At 44.1% G+C, this 16,658-nt stretch overlaps 1 protein-coding gene across 1 annotated transcript in view; it reads left to right on the forward strand.

Annotated features, from left to right (window-relative positions):
- LOC140554963 (probable E3 ubiquitin-protein ligase HERC3) overlaps positions 1 to 16,658 on the forward strand; it is a 52,638-nt gene that overhangs the window by 2,574 nt on the left and 33,406 nt on the right. Inside the window, exons 2-9 of the mRNA XM_072678518.1 lie at positions 2,858 to 3,243; positions 8,971 to 9,130; positions 9,418 to 9,494; positions 10,895 to 11,116; positions 12,344 to 12,435; positions 13,409 to 13,539; positions 13,868 to 14,025; positions 16,295 to 16,368. Coding sequence (XP_072534619.1) covers positions 3,021 to 3,243; positions 8,971 to 9,130; positions 9,418 to 9,494; positions 10,895 to 11,116; positions 12,344 to 12,435; positions 13,409 to 13,539; positions 13,868 to 14,025; positions 16,295 to 16,368 — 1,137 coding nt within the window. The 5' untranslated portion in view covers positions 2,858 to 3,020. The remainder of the gene's footprint in view (positions 1 to 2,857; positions 3,244 to 8,970; positions 9,131 to 9,417; positions 9,495 to 10,894; positions 11,117 to 12,343; positions 12,436 to 13,408; positions 13,540 to 13,867; positions 14,026 to 16,294; positions 16,369 to 16,658) is intronic.

Genomic DNA, 16,658 nt, shown 5'->3' on the forward strand with positions numbered 1-16,658 from the left:
AGCCTCTAACAGGCAAAAGAGAAATGACTGACGATCGTCCGACAGCTGCTTATTTACACCGAGATGTAACAGCATGCCACAGCAGTGATGTGAGACGGTTTGCATGGTGCAGTCATTTTAGTGGCGTCCCTGAGACCCTTTAACACTGCAGCTAACTGCAGCTACAGGCTGCACTGTTAGTTTGTTCAAGAAAACATGAAGCTGTACAGGACAGGTGGACTGCGGGACTGGAGGTGGGACGTCCTGCTCTGTGGTCTTGTGCAGAGGTCTAACTCTACTGTCCTGGAGGGCCTGGAAGTCAGGACGGTTTGGCAGTTCCAGCTATTTTTTAGTTCCAGACTGGAGCTGTGAGGCTGCTATAGCTAACAGACACTAGACGCCATTAGTCACGCAAATGTTTTCTGGACAAAAGTATTGGGACACCTACTTATTAATTTGTTTCTTTTGAAATCCAGGGTATTAAAAAGAGTGTATCCTGCTTTTGTTGGAGTAACTGTCTCTACTGTCCAGGGAAGAAGGCTTTCTATTAGATTTGGGAGCAGCATTGCTGTGAGGATTTGATTGCATTCAGAGGCAAGAGCGTTCGTGAGGTCAGGATGTTGGATGATCACCACCCCAATCTCATCATCCTCAACTCTCCAACTCCTCCTAGAAGTATTGATGGAGCACAAACCATCCTTCAAGAAAACACAGTTCTCCCACTGCTCCACAGCTCAGTGCTGGGGGGCTTTTTATCCCTCTATCTAGCCCACCCCAATGGTACCAATAGATGTTCACGTTCATCTGCTCCAGAGAGTCTCTACAAGGACTGGATGAGGTGCATCTGTGTGTATTTGCACTCCTGTTTTAGCGCATTCAGTAGAAGGGGTGTCCGCAAACATTTGTCATCGACAAATCAAGACCCACTTCATGTTTAAGGTTTAAAGCAGAACATGATACACCCTAAACCTCATCGACAGGTCTGCACCACCTTCAGATGAAGACCTGGAAGCTGGCAAAGGTGCTTTTATGCCCCTGTGTAAGGTATTAAGGCAACAACTATGCAAACACGTGAGTGGCTGACCACACCCACTTATCTTACAGCTCACCTGAGCACACAGCCACTCTTGCCCTCGATGGTCAGATGGTCTGGCTGACAGGATTGTGAGGAGGAGGCCGTAGTGTTTGCTGGGAGCAGCTTAGAGAGAGATTAGAGAAGCTGGGGTTTTATTTAACCTCCCTGCTGCAGCTTCCTTATCTCTGCTACATGGCAGAACCCTGCCACACCTAATGGCTGACGTTCTTCTAGCGCTGCCCGAGAGTGGCGGCAAGCCAAGAGGATGAACCTCTGCCTTCTTTCTCTCTCTGTCTAAGAGCTGCGTCATATCAGCACAATTCAATATCTCTGTGCTTTTCAAATATATATGTAGACGATATGTCCAAATATTTGTGGACACCCCTTCTAATGAACGCATGCTACTACTTTAAGCGGCACCCATTGCTGATGCATATGTGCAAATGCACCCACAGAGCTTGTCTAGTCCCTGTAGAGATGTATTGCCAATAGAATAGGACCCTTAGCCTACCATGCCTAATGCTAGGTGTGGGCTAGAGGGGTATAAAAAATTCCCCCAGCATTGAGCTGTAGAGCAGTGGGAGAACTGTGTTCTCTGGAATGATGGTTGGTGGTGAGGTCACTGAATGCAATCAGATTCTCACAGCAGTGCTTCGTAATCCAGCTGAAGGCATCTTTGGATAGTAGAGACAGTTACTCCAACAATTATTATTATTATTTTTTATTCCCTTGATTTCAGAAGAAATAATGAATGAGCAGGTGTCCCAATACTTTTGTCCATAATTTCTGCATCTGTTGAAGCATAAACATGTCTAAAATCTAAACATAGGGGTTGAATTTATCTGGTTTAGCAAGCTGAAGCATGCCACAGATGTCATGCATTGCTGTTAACCAAGTTTTCATTGACTTTGCTTGAGTATACCGCCACTTTTGTCTTGCGGGGCCAAATTCAGGATGTCGCTGTGTGCCGGGGGCCAAAAAGAAAGAAAGAAAAAAAATATATATACAAATAAATATAAAACATGCATAGGTTTCAAAACTACACTCACCAAGCACGGACCAGGCCATGTTTCTCCAGCCTTCAGCTGTCCAGTGTTGGTGAGCCTGTGCTGAGCCACTGCAGCCTCAGCTTTCTGTTCTTGGCTGACAGCAGTGGAGCCCGATGTGGTCCTCTGCTGTTGTAGCCTTTGTGCCTAGGTTGGACGTGTTGTGCATTCTGATAGGCTTTTCTGCTCACCACAATTGTACAGAGTGGTTATCTGCGCTACTGTAGCCTTTCTTTCAGCTCCAGCCAGTCTGACCATTCTCTGTTGACCTCTCTCATCTGTTGACTCTTGTGCTGAAAATGCCAGGAGTTTTATCAGTCTAGATGTACTCAAACCAGTCTGTCTGGCACCAGCAACAATGCCACGCTTAAGATCACTTAGGTCATGCCAACCCCCCACCTTCGGAAGCTGCTGGCCCATATCTGAATACTTTTCTGGCCCATTCTCTGCATTGCTGCCGTACAATCGGCTGATAAGATGATCGCATGAATATGTAGGTGTACTGGTCTTCTTAACAAAGTGCTTGGTGAGTGTATATTTGACATGATACCATTTGAGTATTTGGTTATATATTATATTTTACATTAAAAGAACCATGAAATGACATTTAATAATTTTATAATTTCAAGTTATGTCTACGTCAATGTTATTTGATGAGGGGGTGGGGTTTGAGTCAATTAACCATACATATAGGTTACGTTTGACCCACATGCTACACTTGTTTTTAATGCCAGCCTTTATGTTCTCTTTCTTTCAGGCTCGTCATTCACTCAAAGGGGAGAAGGCAGGGCTGCTCAGCCTAGGGCACTCCCACCCTCCACCTCCCTCTCTCAGATCCGTCCATCTCCCTCTTTCCCTCTCTGCCCCTTTCTCTCCCTTTCTCTCTTTCTCTCTCTCTCTTTCTTTTTGTGTGAGTGGCGATGCTGTGCTGGGGCAGTTCAGCCTGGGGTCAGCTGGGCCTCGGAGACGCGGAGGCCGCCGTGGCTGAGCCGAGGAGCTGCCGTATGTTCAACGGAAGGGGGCTTAAGGAGGTGGCCGCCGGAGGACAGCACTCGCTCTTCCTGCTGCATGATGGGAGCGTGTACACATGCGGCTCCAACAGCCACGGTCAGCTGGGCCATGAGAAGCCAGGAAGCAAGCCAGGTAAGGCGGCACTTCTCTGAAGCACAGTGTGCAACTGTTGAAGCAAGCCTTTTCAGGCCTTTTGAGTGAAACTGCAGAGGGCTGGTTTTTCCCATGTGATTCCTAAATGGCCGAGTGAGCATCACACTGAACACTTTCTCTACCAGTTGAGATGCTTCTGGAAAACTAGGCTGAGCTGTCTTGCGAGCTGTGGGTAGGACTGGGGTAGGACTGCCTTAAAGTCCTGTCGAGGGGTGGGGTCAGCAAGCATGGGCAAGCATAAGAATCTGAGACCAGACAACCAACTGTGGTGGCTAGACAACTGGGTCAGAACATCTCCAAAACATCAAGCAGGTCTTGTGGGGTCTTGTGGGGTCCGACTAACATAGTCAGTCAGAGGGAGGACAACTGGTGAACTGGCAACAGGGTCATGGGCACCCTGATTTGACCATTTCAGGTCCCCCCCTCACAACGTACAGGATCTGCTGCTAACTTCCTAATGCCAGTGACCACAGGACGCCTTCAGATCCAGGTCTTGTGAAATCCATTCTTCGAGGGACGACCTACAGAACATTCAGCATTGAAATAATCAGAAATCTGTATTACACAGCTAAAACAGTAGCATCAGTTTTAAAACCTGAGTTTTATCCTCATATCTGGCCATTTTTCATAGTTCAACCTTCAGGTTCAACCTAAAGAAATCAGCTTAAGTTTTATGTAAAAACTGTGTGTAAATTTCCTCCTTCAGTAAGGGGAACTTCAGTGCACTTGTGTGGTGCTGAACCTGCGGCCTCAGTCACATTAGTCTGTGCGTGACGTTTGGCTTGGAGGTTTGTAATCTGGGTTGTAAAGCCGCTGTTCCCAGCAGCACGGCCTCTCACACATGATTGTTCTGATGAGGCAGCAGCAGCAGCAGCCAATCACGTGCCCTTTTTAGACTTTCGGACAAACCTTTACATTGAAAGTTATTATTTTCTTTATTATTAAAGATTATGTTTTTTTATTCTAAGTGCGCAGTCATGGGAAAAAACTGACACCCCATGAAAGCCTTCATTTTTTTTTTACATATTTAATCATCTGGACATTTGATCTTCATTTGAACAGCACTAAGAGATGGAGGTAATATAACTAAACACACACAACTGAAGAAATGTGTTTAAACACAAGTATCAGGGATATATCTGGATAAGGCCGAGCCACATAAACACGCAAGTGTGAACGCGCCCAAGACTCTCTTTAAACCAGATACAGATCCGATCACTCGAACCACTTCAGGAGGTGGTCTGAGACGTATTTGAGCCACGTTATAACACTGTAAACACAGCCACCTCTCCAAGACCCATTCCACAACCAAATCTGCTCCCAGTACAACCCAAACACCAGTAATAAACACGCATCGCAACCAGCGAATTTGCATATTTCGTCCCACACAGCGAAGACTAACCCTAACCGAAGACGTGTTTGACTGCCCAGTGTAGACACATGTGGCTAAAATCTTCTCAGGATACAATCCAGATCCTAGTCACATGGAGTGACCAGGTGTGAACGAAGGTTTTCATGGGTCTTAATTTCTATAACATGATTGTAGCAGTTGAGTCAGCGTGCTGTGCTTAGTCAGAAGGACGGCGTCTCGCACCACTGCATCCTAAATGGCTGTGTTGACTCCCGACATGCATAATAAAGGAGGACATTAAAGGAGAATGCATGCATGCATGAGGTTCTGCTCAGTGTCCTTGCTATAGAAGTAGCTGGCCTCGTTCTCAGCCTCAGTACAGAATGTGCTGCACGCAGATGCTTTTACCACCACCCGCTTGATTTCACATGGAGAGGTCTTTTTTTTTTTTATATGGTTGCTGGCAGAAGATAGTTCAGTTGCTTCATAATTTAGATGCCTAAGTAAGAAACCTCCTGTCTGGAAAACATTTGCCTTGGTCCTGCAGTGCTGGGTGTTTTGAGAAGAAAGACGTTTCGCTTTCTGTTCGCTGAATTCAGAATGACCGGGTTGTGGAATTCCCCAGCTGCTGTTGGAACCGGCAGGTTCAGATCATGCTCTGAGATGCCATCATTTGTGCCATGTGATTTGCGCTAAACTGGCCCTCCCTTGCTATTGTGTTTAGAAGAAGGGAAGTGAACTTGGTACAAATGGTTAGATAGAGCTTCCGGTGTTGGGGAAGCAGCATTTACAGCATATATTAGGCAGAAATATGGTCAAACATTCACATACTGAATTACAACATTGACTTTTAGTAGGAAAAAACATAATTATCATGTCAGAGTTCTACATACGGGGTTAAAAATATGCATACACACCCTTAGATGATCCATTCATTGGTGCTGAAAGTTGCCACGGCCAAGAACTCTTAACTCTGCTGGTAGAGCTGGTAGCTTCTCTGTGTCCACATCAGAACACTCATTGGATTGGTCATTACACAGTACTGTGGGAAAGTCTGAGGAGCTCAGAAAGGTGATCATAGATTTAGACAGGAATGTCTTTAGGAGCCATTTCTAAACAACTACAGATTCCAAGATCACCATATTGTAATTATTATTAGATTATTGAGAGGTGTAGCCACTATGCCAAGGTCTGGAAGAAGATCCAAACTGTCACCTTCAGCTGAGAGGCAGTTGGTTGGGATGGTATCAGGAACAACCCAAGAATCATCAAGGCACAAGCTTGCCATAAACTGGAAAATGCTGTGCCATGGACGGAGAGGCTGCTGTCCAAGAAAGAATCCACACCTTCCAGCTCAATCAAAGTTTGCAACTGAACCATATGGACAAAGAAAAGCTATGCTTAAAGGTCTGGTCTGTGCTGGGAATTTATCAGATGTAATTCAACAAGAGGAGTGATCGAATATCCAGAACCAGAATAACTCGAGTTAATGGCTACCAAAATCATCTGGTCAGGGTGCAACTTGCTAAGGGACATTTAGCCAAATATCAGGTGTGCTATATGTGTATTGTTGACCATGCATATATCATTTTTGACCATGTGTTGGTTTCAGAATATCCTCCATTTTTTTCACGTTTTAAACTTGTGCTCTAAATCCAAAGGATTAAAAAAAAAGTTTTTGGACACCTGCTCATTCATTGCTACTTCTATAATCAAATGTATTATGTTACAACTTTTGTTTGGAGTGACCCTCTCTACTGTCCAGGGAAGAAGGCTTTCTACTAGATTTTGTTTTTCTACTAGATTGCTGTGAGGGTTTGATTGAATGCAATGAGGATGCAGTCATGATGATGGAAGATCGCCACCCCACCTCACCACCAACTCCCCATCTTATTCACAAAGTACTGGATGGAGCACCAACCATAATTCAAGAGAACACAGTTCTTCCACTGCTCCACAACTCAATGCTGGGGGGCTTTTTTTGTACCCCTCTAGCCCACACCTGGCATTAGGTCATGTTTATCTGCTCCAGAGAGTCCTGTTCTATTGGCAGTACTTCTCCATGGGGCATAGACAAGCTGTGTGTCAGCGATGGGTACAACTTAAGGTAGCTGAATGCATTCATTAGAAGCGGTGTCCACAAACATTTGGGCATATGGGTGTGTTGTCCCAGAAAAATAACAGTTTAAAGAATGCATTGAAAGTCCAGTATTGCCCTAATATTTATGTTTGTAATGAGTGCATGTGAACTTCCAACCACAGCTGTAAGTGATTCACTTAAAAGCCGTACAGTGAAATACCAATTTCCTTGTGGCTAACATGGTAGTTTTCTATTGGTCCATAATGGGAATTGTGCCCTGATGCCAATCTCCAGTAATCCAAGATAATCTGCTATCACTGCTGTAGTGTAGGCCTATTGTGTTAGCCCTTTTGTTGGTATTTATTACACTGTTGGATGAGTCAGTATTGCTTCACCGTCATTGTCCTGAGCAGGCTAAATGGAGGTTGGCTGTCCTTTGTTGGTACAAATGGATCTGCATGCTTGACAGAGAGGATTGGACATGGTCCTGTTTTCATTGCACTCCATCTTCATGTTCTTTTTGGGACAGCTCAGCTCTCTATTCCTCTTTGCCATGGCTTAAATGAGCCTCTTAACCCTCTGTAAGTCCATTGTGTGTTTCTCTTCCCAACTAACAGCCTGATGGAGTCGAGTAGAAGCACACAGATTGATCTAACTCCTGAAAAAACAATGTTGGTCAGTCTGCTCTGCAGGTTTCTGTGTTTCTGTACTATCAGCATGATTCAGGCAGTAGGAGATCAGCGCTGCCCATGCTGGAGGACTCCTCATTATAGAGACGTACTGTGCAGCTGTATCAGACTGAACACTGAATGTGCTCCTGTGTGCTTCTAATGCAGTGTAAAGAGGATGTGAGATATTGTCTATTATGGCTTGCAGCTTATTGAGGGTGCTTTGCTGCACCACATCCTCAAGAAAATCCAGCGTGATTCTTACAACAGAGCCAGTCATTCTGATCATGTAGTGCAAGCTACCACTAAAAACAACTAGATTGTTAACAGATTGGGACTGTGTGTGTGTGTGTGTGTGTGTGTGTGTGTGTGTGTGTGTGTGTGTGTGTGTGTGGGCAGAAATACTGTATGGGTGCCTAATACTTTCGGAGCTGACAGACTAAGTTGTTGTGTGGGTAGGAAATAGGCTGGATTCCAGTATTAGTCAGTATCTAAAATGCAACACGTTTTGAAAACCTGCACAGGAACTGAAGACTGGATCTCTGACGATGGAGTGACCACTCGCTGGCCATTTTATTAGAAAGACCTATTTTGCTCTTCCACTCACTGGCCACTTTATTGGAAACCCCTACCTTGCACTTCCGCTCACTGGCCACTTTATTGGAAACCCCTGCTTTGTTCTTATGCTCACAGGCCACTTTATTAGAAACCCCTACCTTGTACTTCTGCTCACTGGCCAATTTATTAGAAAACCTTACCTAGTACCTACACTCTGGACACTGTATTTGAAACCCCTATGTTGTACTTCCGCTCACTGGCCACTTTATTGGAAACCCCTGCTTACTTCTTATGCTCACTGGCCACTTTATTAGAAACCCCTGCCTTGTTCCTCCTCTCACTGGCCACTTTATTAGAAAACTTTTACCTAGTACCTCCACTCTGGCCACTTTATTGGAAACCACTACCTTAAACTTCCGCTCTATGGGCACTTTATTAGAAAACTTTACCTTGTACTTTCGCTCACTGGCCACTTTATTAGAAACCCCTACCTTGTACTTCTGGTCTCTGGCCACTTTATTGGAAACCCCTGCCTTGTTCTTCCTCTCATTGGCCACTTAATTAGAAAACTTTACCTAGTACCTCCACTCTGGCCACTTTATTGGAAAACCATACCTTGTACTTCTGCTCACTGGCCACTTTATTAGAAACCCCTACCTTGCACTTCTGCTCTCTGGCCACTCCCACCCCTAACTTATAGGTCCAGTATGTACAGTGTAAGTGGTTTATGGTTACAGGCTGTAGAATATCTCTGGTCAGCTTCCCACATCTATCACTGCTAGTTTAGGATCGTCTGAAAATACCCAGCCGTGCGTGGCTAACTGGTCAAACACTGACCTTTTCTGAAGGGTTAGAGGATGACTACAAAGAAGGGCTTTCTATCGTCTTGGCCAGTGAGCTCACATGCAAGGTAGGGGTTTCTAATAAAGTGGCCGGGGAGCAAATTATATTAAGGGTTAATTTATTTGCAAATGAATGAATTAAATGAATCGAGCTGATGTATTGCAAATGAAGCCTCCTCACATGCATGTCTGCTGCTGTGTCCACAGAGTTGGTGGTGGCGTTGGATGCGCAGAAGATTGCCGGTGTGGCATGTGGAGAAGCCCACTCGTTGGCAGTTAATGAGCAGGGCCAGGTGTTTGCCTGGGGCGCCGGAGAGCGGGGTCAGCTCGGACTCGGCACAGTGGAGGAGGCTGTCCGAGTGCCCAGGTATAGACCACCGTCTCTCTCTGTCTCTCTCTGTGATTGTGTTGCTTTTCTTAGCCTTGCCTGTCTTCTCTTTAATGATGACGCAGCACAGCTGTGTGAACATCTGTGTCAGCTCCTTTCCTTGCTTAATACATTTCCAGGCTGTCAATAAATGGTACCCTGCTCTTTAATTTGAATGTCTTCCTGCAGTAATTTCTGCGATTTAGCAGGGCAATAGGACGTCTGATTAGCATCTGATGAGCATCTGATAGATGAACAGTCCCTTGTCTCTCTTTTCATAAATATAGGCTCATTAAAAAGCTGTGCGAGCATCGAATATCGCAAGTCATGTGTGGCAACCAGCACTGCATAGCACTTTCTAAAGGTGAGACGAGCACAGCTTATCACTTTTATTGATTATTATTATTATTCATTGGGTATTTTAAGTTGTTCTGTGACCGTAATAGTATGTGTCTTTTTGGTTGGGGTGAAAAATGCTCACATTGGTTATCTACCACCCTGCTATTTTTCCTCTTGGCTAGCACAGCTCCATGTTTGCTTCCATCGTCTTTCTTTTTGTCGTATGCCGCATTTGAGCTCCCCTTCTACGGACACTGGCACCGAAAAAGCGGTGGTTACAAGGCCTGGTTCATATAGAAACCTATATTCCCATACCTAGAGTCTGGAGGTTATGAGCTGCTCTCCAGAATCATACACCATATTTCCCTGTTTGGAATTGTCCTGTTTTCAAGCCCTGTTTTTGGTTCTGCTGGATTTTCAATCAATCAATCAATCAATCAATCAATCAATCAGCTATTATTCAATCAACTATTTTTACTTGGGAATACATTGAAGGCAACTCTCATTTTAGTGCAGTCAAGCATTTACAGCTTAAAGGGACTCAATTAAAATTGAGTTTCATCAATTAAAAGTTCAATTAAAAAAAGAAACTACATAAACAAATGCCAAAATAATTCAAAACAAACAAACAAATTACGATTTAATTAAGAAGGGAAAGTTTCGAATAAACTGTCAAATAAAAGGATTATAAAAAGTACTAAACATAATAATAATAATAATAATAATTTTTAAAAAGTAACTAAAAAGATGACACAAATCAAATAAAAGACGGTAAAAGAAAAAGCCACACTCAAATCAACAGTTAGAGGCTGTCTGAAGGTGGTTCGAGGCTAGACATTTAAAATGATTGACACCAGTGAGCTGAGTTTTAGAGACTCCTGTAGTAAATCCCAGCTCACTGGTGCACTGCAGCTAAGAGCAGATATTCCTGTGCAGTTTATTAAGGTTAATGAAACGTCACTTCCATTTCCTCAATCTTTCATTATTCAGTTATGCCCAGAAAAATACAGTTTTACGTTCTAGAGCTCACTCAAGTTGTACCCTCAGTCTTGCATTCAGGCAGCTAAGTCTCACTCTGGGTTGAAAGCCTCATACTAAATGATTTAGCACTTTCTGTTTCTGCACATCTGAACTCGGCAGCCACTTATCAGACTCTCTTATCACTGTGAATAAGTCTTGATTTGGTAGAGCAGGCTAAGGGTGCTGCGAGCCTTTGGATACACTCTGTTGGTGTAAATTGTAACTGTCATAGCAAGCGTTCATATCTCTGCAGTGATCATTTTATAAAAGAAGGGGGAAGGTTCTTGGTCAGGAAATCTTCACACTAGGTCAATGAAAAAAAAGAGAAGAGTTCCAGTATGTATGTATATAACAGAATGAGTGTATGTATATGACACTCATTTTGGATTTCGGTTCCTTTCTCAGATGGTCAGCTGTTCACATGGGGTCAGAACTCCAGTGGTCAGCTGGGTTTGGGGAAAGGCGAGCCCAGCTCTCTGTCTCCTCAGCCCCTCAAGTCTCTGTGTGGGATCCCGCTGGCTCAGATCAGCGCTGGAGGAGACCACAGCTTCGCCCTTTCTCTCTCTGGAGCTGTGTTCGGCTGGGGCAGGAACAGCGCTGGACAGCTGGGCCTCAATGACGAGCAAGGTGAGCCAACAGCCTGTGGTCTTGCAGTCAGAGCAGGAGTTGATTGCAAACGTGCACAGCAGAATTTCACCTTGGTGAAGTCAACATGCCCCCCCCCCCCCCCCCCTTTAAATGAATTACATATTTATTCTTCCTGACCCATGAGCTGGTCACACGTGGGTCTTACAGGCCTGAAAAAACATATAATATAAGAGTACGTGCAAACTAGAAAAGGAATCCCAGGAAGGTTGCTTAGCTTAAATGATTCCCACTACATAATTCTTAGGGTGCAGATGTATCTACAATGTGGTTGCTATGGTGTTGCTTAGTGGTTGCTATGGTATTGCTAGGTAGTTAATACAAATTTGATAGATTTATCCATCTGTTTCTCTGCATACTCTGTTAGCCTCCTTGCACCCTGTTCTTTAGTGGTCAGGACCCCACAGGACTGACCACCACAGAGCAAGTATTACTTGGGTAGTGGGTCAGTCATTCTCAGCACTGCAGTGACGCACACTGATATGGTGGTGGTGGTGTGTTTGACAGTGTGTGTTGCGCTGCTGGTGGTACGAGTGGATCAGACGCAGCAGTGCTGCTGGAGTGTTTAAACACTGTATCTGTCCACTCACTGTCCACTGTCCTCTATTAGACAATTCTACCTAGCTGGTCCACCATGTAGATGAAGGTAAAGTCAGAGACAGAAGCTCATCTGTTGCTGCACAGTGTGTGTTGGACATCCTCTAGTCCTTCATCAGTGCCTGCAGGACGCTGCCCGCAGGCCGCTGCCCACAGGACACTGCAGGCTGAATATTTCTGGTTGATGGACTGTTCTTAGCTCAGCAGGGTTGCTGAGGGGTTTAACACTCCAGTACTGCACAGTACTGTGTTTTATGACTTGCAGCATAAAAGATAAATGGAAAAAGTAAGATACTGATACAGGTATGATAACCGGAGTGAGCACACCTGCGAAGTGTATCTGTTTAGCCAGCAAGGAACCCAGAAAAGCTTCTTAAATGGCTCCCTCTGCTACAGCTTTGTTTCTCTTGTCAGACCTGGCTGGTGATTGTGGGAAGTGTGTTACCTCCATGTTCCTGTGAGACTGCCCACAAAACTCATTTATGCCCTATTTCCTTTGTTGGTCTGAATGCAACATTTGTTAAGAGGTTGCATGTCAGAGCTTCACCCTCCTAAATGTGTACCAGAACCTTTTAGAGGCGTGTAATTGTAGTTCTCTATTTGCTCTTGCAGATCGGGCCGTTCCCTGCCATATTAAATTCCTTCGCTCCCAAAAAGTAGTCTACATCAGCTGTGGGGATGAGCATACGGCCGCCCTGACCAAGGTACAGCCCTCAAAGCCTCTGGAGATCCACCTGTTCCTCAGCTGCTCGGCCTTATTGGCATTGACGCATGACTTGCATTTACCTTTAGCATTTGTCTGTGTCCCCTTTTGGTGTTGATGATCACCTTAGCCTATCTGCTCTTTACATATGTTGTATTGTGAGCACTCACAAGGACACATACAGGAATTACAGGAACTTTCACATAGACTCCACTTTGCACATAAAAGATCAGCTTCAGTATCATGCTGATGCTCCACTGACTGCAACATGGAGAACGGCGCTCAGCACTCTGGGCCGGAAAGCTGCTCCTGCACTGTGGAGGCTCTCTCCAGAACTGCGTAACACTCATATTGGTTATATTGGTGTCAAATCCTGTAACATTAGTCTGCTGCCTCAGTCTACGTGCTTCCCTCACTTCAGATGCCCTTCTGTATCCCTCAGCTTGTCAACAATTGCACATGCACAGCTGTACTTGAGGGGGTGCTCACAGCATGATTTGTATTTACAGCAGTGGAGTAAAAGTGAATTACACTCCCTGTACACACCTGTAGGGGGAGCCCAGCAGCACAACTCTCTGCCAAACTGTCTTGCATTCAATTGCTGTGTTTTGCTCCTGGCCTCCCCCTACAGATGGGGAGTGTAATTCACTTTTACTCCACTGCTGTAAATACAAAATTGCACTATAAGCTCTGAAGGAAGCATGTGGACTGAGGCGGTAGAGTGATATTACAGGATTTTGCATTAATATGACTGGTTATGCAGTTCTGGATAGAGGTTCTCCTGCAGATCCACCAGTGTAAGTTCAAGTTCCAGAGTGCAGTAGCAGCTCTCCGGCCCGGAGTGGCAGTGACTGAGGCGCTGTTCTCCCTGTTACAGTCTGTAGGGCATCTACATAATTCTGAAGCTGATACTTTAAGGTTACACAAAGTTGCTTTAACGTCTCTTGACCTCATGCTGCTTTGTGGTTGGGCAGGACGGAGGCTTGTTCACGTTTGGAAGTGGGTCCAAGGGACAGCTAGGCCATGACTCCACCAACAACGAACCTCTGCCACGCAGGGTTCTGGAGCTTATGGGCACGGAAGTTTCTCAAATTGCTTGTGGCAAGTAAGTCTTCCATGATATATTAAATGCAGATGCATATTTTATTTTAGGTCTTTTCAGTGTTTTACGTGCTGCTCTTATGGGAGAGGTTTTACTGGCGGTCTTGAATACTGCCATCTCTCTGACACGCATTAAGACTTTAAGCAAACGTCTCAAACATGTAGCATGTGGCTGTGGAGAAGTCCTTACACAAGTGTGAAGATCTGAGTGTGGCAGTTATTTAAGATATGAGTTTACATCATTGTAATGACTGGTAGTCTGCACCCATGACTGAGAAATTCCACAAGTCAATAGTGGTGTGTGTCTGTGTGTGCGTCTCTCTCTCTTTCAGGCACCACACCTTAGCGTTCGTGCCCTCCACCGGCCTGGTTTATGCCTTTGGCTGTAATGCTCATGGCCAGCTTGGCTTAGCAACTAGAGGAAACGCCAGGATCCCCCTTCCGGTCCGAAACATCCAGCCTCCATATCTCAGCAGTACACAAACAACAGGTCAGTAAACAAGACAGGAAAGGAACGGAAATTAATATCTGTTGGTTATTTGTCATATTTTCCATATTAGTGGAAGTTATTATTAGTTATTATAAGTCCCAGTGGGAAGCATTTCTGTGCTTTTTTACCATTTGATGGCTGGGCAAAAGGCTCAGTTTGCAGGTTCCTCTTGGGAGAATTCTGTTCCCAGCTTTTACTTCTGTTAAAGGAAAGTTTAGTCACTAAAGTTCACAGACCTGCACTTCTTACTGTGTTGCTGAATGAAACGTGCTCAGCCATATTGCTCTCTGCTGCATTCCCGTCAATGGCATCCTGTAGCTGTCTGCCTCCTAACACTGATGCTGGCCTAGACAAAAAAAGATAGACCAGCTCCTTCCAACCTGATGGTGATGGTCAAATCCTAATCTGTAGTAAGAACTTGAGATTCAAGTACAACTTGGCTTACTTCACCCACCATCCTTGTCCTGGCACAGAGGAGGTGGAACTAACCCAAACTTTCCACTGGTTGTCGGAACAGCTGCTGAGGACCAGCTCTTTTAAGAGCACTAAAAGCATAATTAAAAAACATTAAAATAGCAGCTTCAGAATCATGCTGATGCTCCACTGACTGTAACAGGGAGGATGACGTCTCCGTCATTGCCACTCTGGGCTGGAACACTGCTCCTGCACTGTGGAACTGTGAAACTCTATGAAAATCCTCTAATATTAGTCTAACGCCTCAGTACACATGCTTCTTTTCCTGTCAGTGATGGTTCTGGATCTCTCAGCTTGTCAGAAAAATGCATGTGTGCAGCTGTCCATGAGGGGGCGCTTAGAGCATGATTTGTATTTACTGCAGTGGATTAAAAGGCCATGAATGTAAGTGTTCTTTAAAAATGGGTTTTCTAATTGTGAAACTAGAGGTGTTTCATTAGCAATAACAAACTTCTGCCATTCCCACTTCAGTCTAGGACAGACATTAGAATCTGCCTCGTTTAACACCCCCCTCCCAGCTCCTCGCCTAATTAACAATGCCTTCATGAATTCAATTCACAGTGTTTTGAAAAGGGTAAAACGCTACTTTGCAGGGTTGACATTAGTGCCTGTTAGACTGGCTAATGTTGCGATGCAATGAACCAGTGTTGGTGTAGCTGTGCTGTTTACAGGCAGGAAGTCCAGGGCAGAGAACAGGAGGGGCACCATCAGGAAAATGCTAGCTTGTTGTTGGAGAAGCTCTGCCAGAGTCCCGCCACACTCAGCAGAACAGATGGCAAGGCTTGACTCAGGCGTTTTAGGATGCAGTGACTCAGGTTTGATGAGGGATATAGCGGGACGGTGTCAGTGATGGAGGGAGATTAGGGCTGAATTCACAAAAGTGTTTTATAAGGAAAATGAGTTTTTTTTATATATATATATATATATATATATATATATATATATATATATATATATATAAATAAATAAAACACACATATACACACACACACACACATATATATATATATGATATGATAAATATAAAATATAAATTATATCACCCATTTACTCCCCAATTTGGACCGCCTGTCCGCTGGGACACTTGGGGGCCCCAAAAAAGGGGGGGGGGGTCCTCATTGGAAAGTATGAGAACTGAGGTGTGTTGTCATGAGGCCACGATTTTCCTATTTCCAGTAATCTCCACTTTTAATATTGATTAATTAGACATTTATTCTTGTAATTCAACTATTCAACTGATCATTTTAGAGGCGTACCTTCTAAGCGAATATAGGAATGTGAGGCCGCCAAAGGATTTTTTTTTCTAAGAAAAAGAGGATATTTGTTTAAGAAAAGTTTTTGAAAGAAAAAATTAAAAAAGATTTTTTAAAATAAAATTTAAGAAATAATTGATCTTAAGACAAAAAGCATCTAACAACTTCTTTAAGATTTTATTTGTGAATTCTTAGACTGCTAGATCCTTAAAGATCTGTGAAGAATAGATGGTGTGTTCCTTTGCTGTAGCTTTGGTTATATGAATTAAGAGCAAGTAGTTAGAAAGCTGTGGGATTATACTGTGTTGTGTTACATAATAATTAGAAGGGAAATATTAATGTTTAGAAAAATTCATCTTGAACAGGCTTGTACTTTTTAAAGTCTTCTTGATTGTCTCAGATAACACACTGTGTTTAGCATTGATACGGGGCGGTGCTTTAAATAATGGTTAATAATAGAATTTGCATTAGCCACCAGTTTTCTGAGTAGATGAACATTTGTACATGAAGTTTCCTTTTTCCTCATTTCTCTCCTGGTTCAGAAACAGAATGGTACAGCCTCGGCAGGATCCACTGCGGAGGTGACCACAGCTTCCTGTTGCTGTCACGTGACAAGGTAAACCACTTCCAAGTGCAATACAGCCCAGCTGAGTTTACCTACCAGTAGTTATGTTGATGGGGTGTAGGAAATGGAAAGGAGGAGGGGGGGGGGACACTTGTTGAAACTATGCCCACATTTACAGCAGGATCTCAAGAGCTCTAGTATCCCAATCCCAGCTCTCAGGTTCAATATCATCTCTGGTTTCTAAAAAGCTCTAGAGCTCAGTGGTGTGATTAAGGGCTAACATAATTGCTGTTCAAACCTTTAATTTGACCTTGATAATGAGCATCTCCTTAAATAGCAGT

The sequence above is a fragment of the Salminus brasiliensis genome, chromosome 4, assembly GCF_030463535.1.
Source record: "Salminus brasiliensis chromosome 4, fSalBra1.hap2, whole genome shotgun sequence".
NCBI lineage: Eukaryota > Metazoa > Chordata > Actinopteri > Characiformes > Bryconidae > Salminus > Salminus brasiliensis.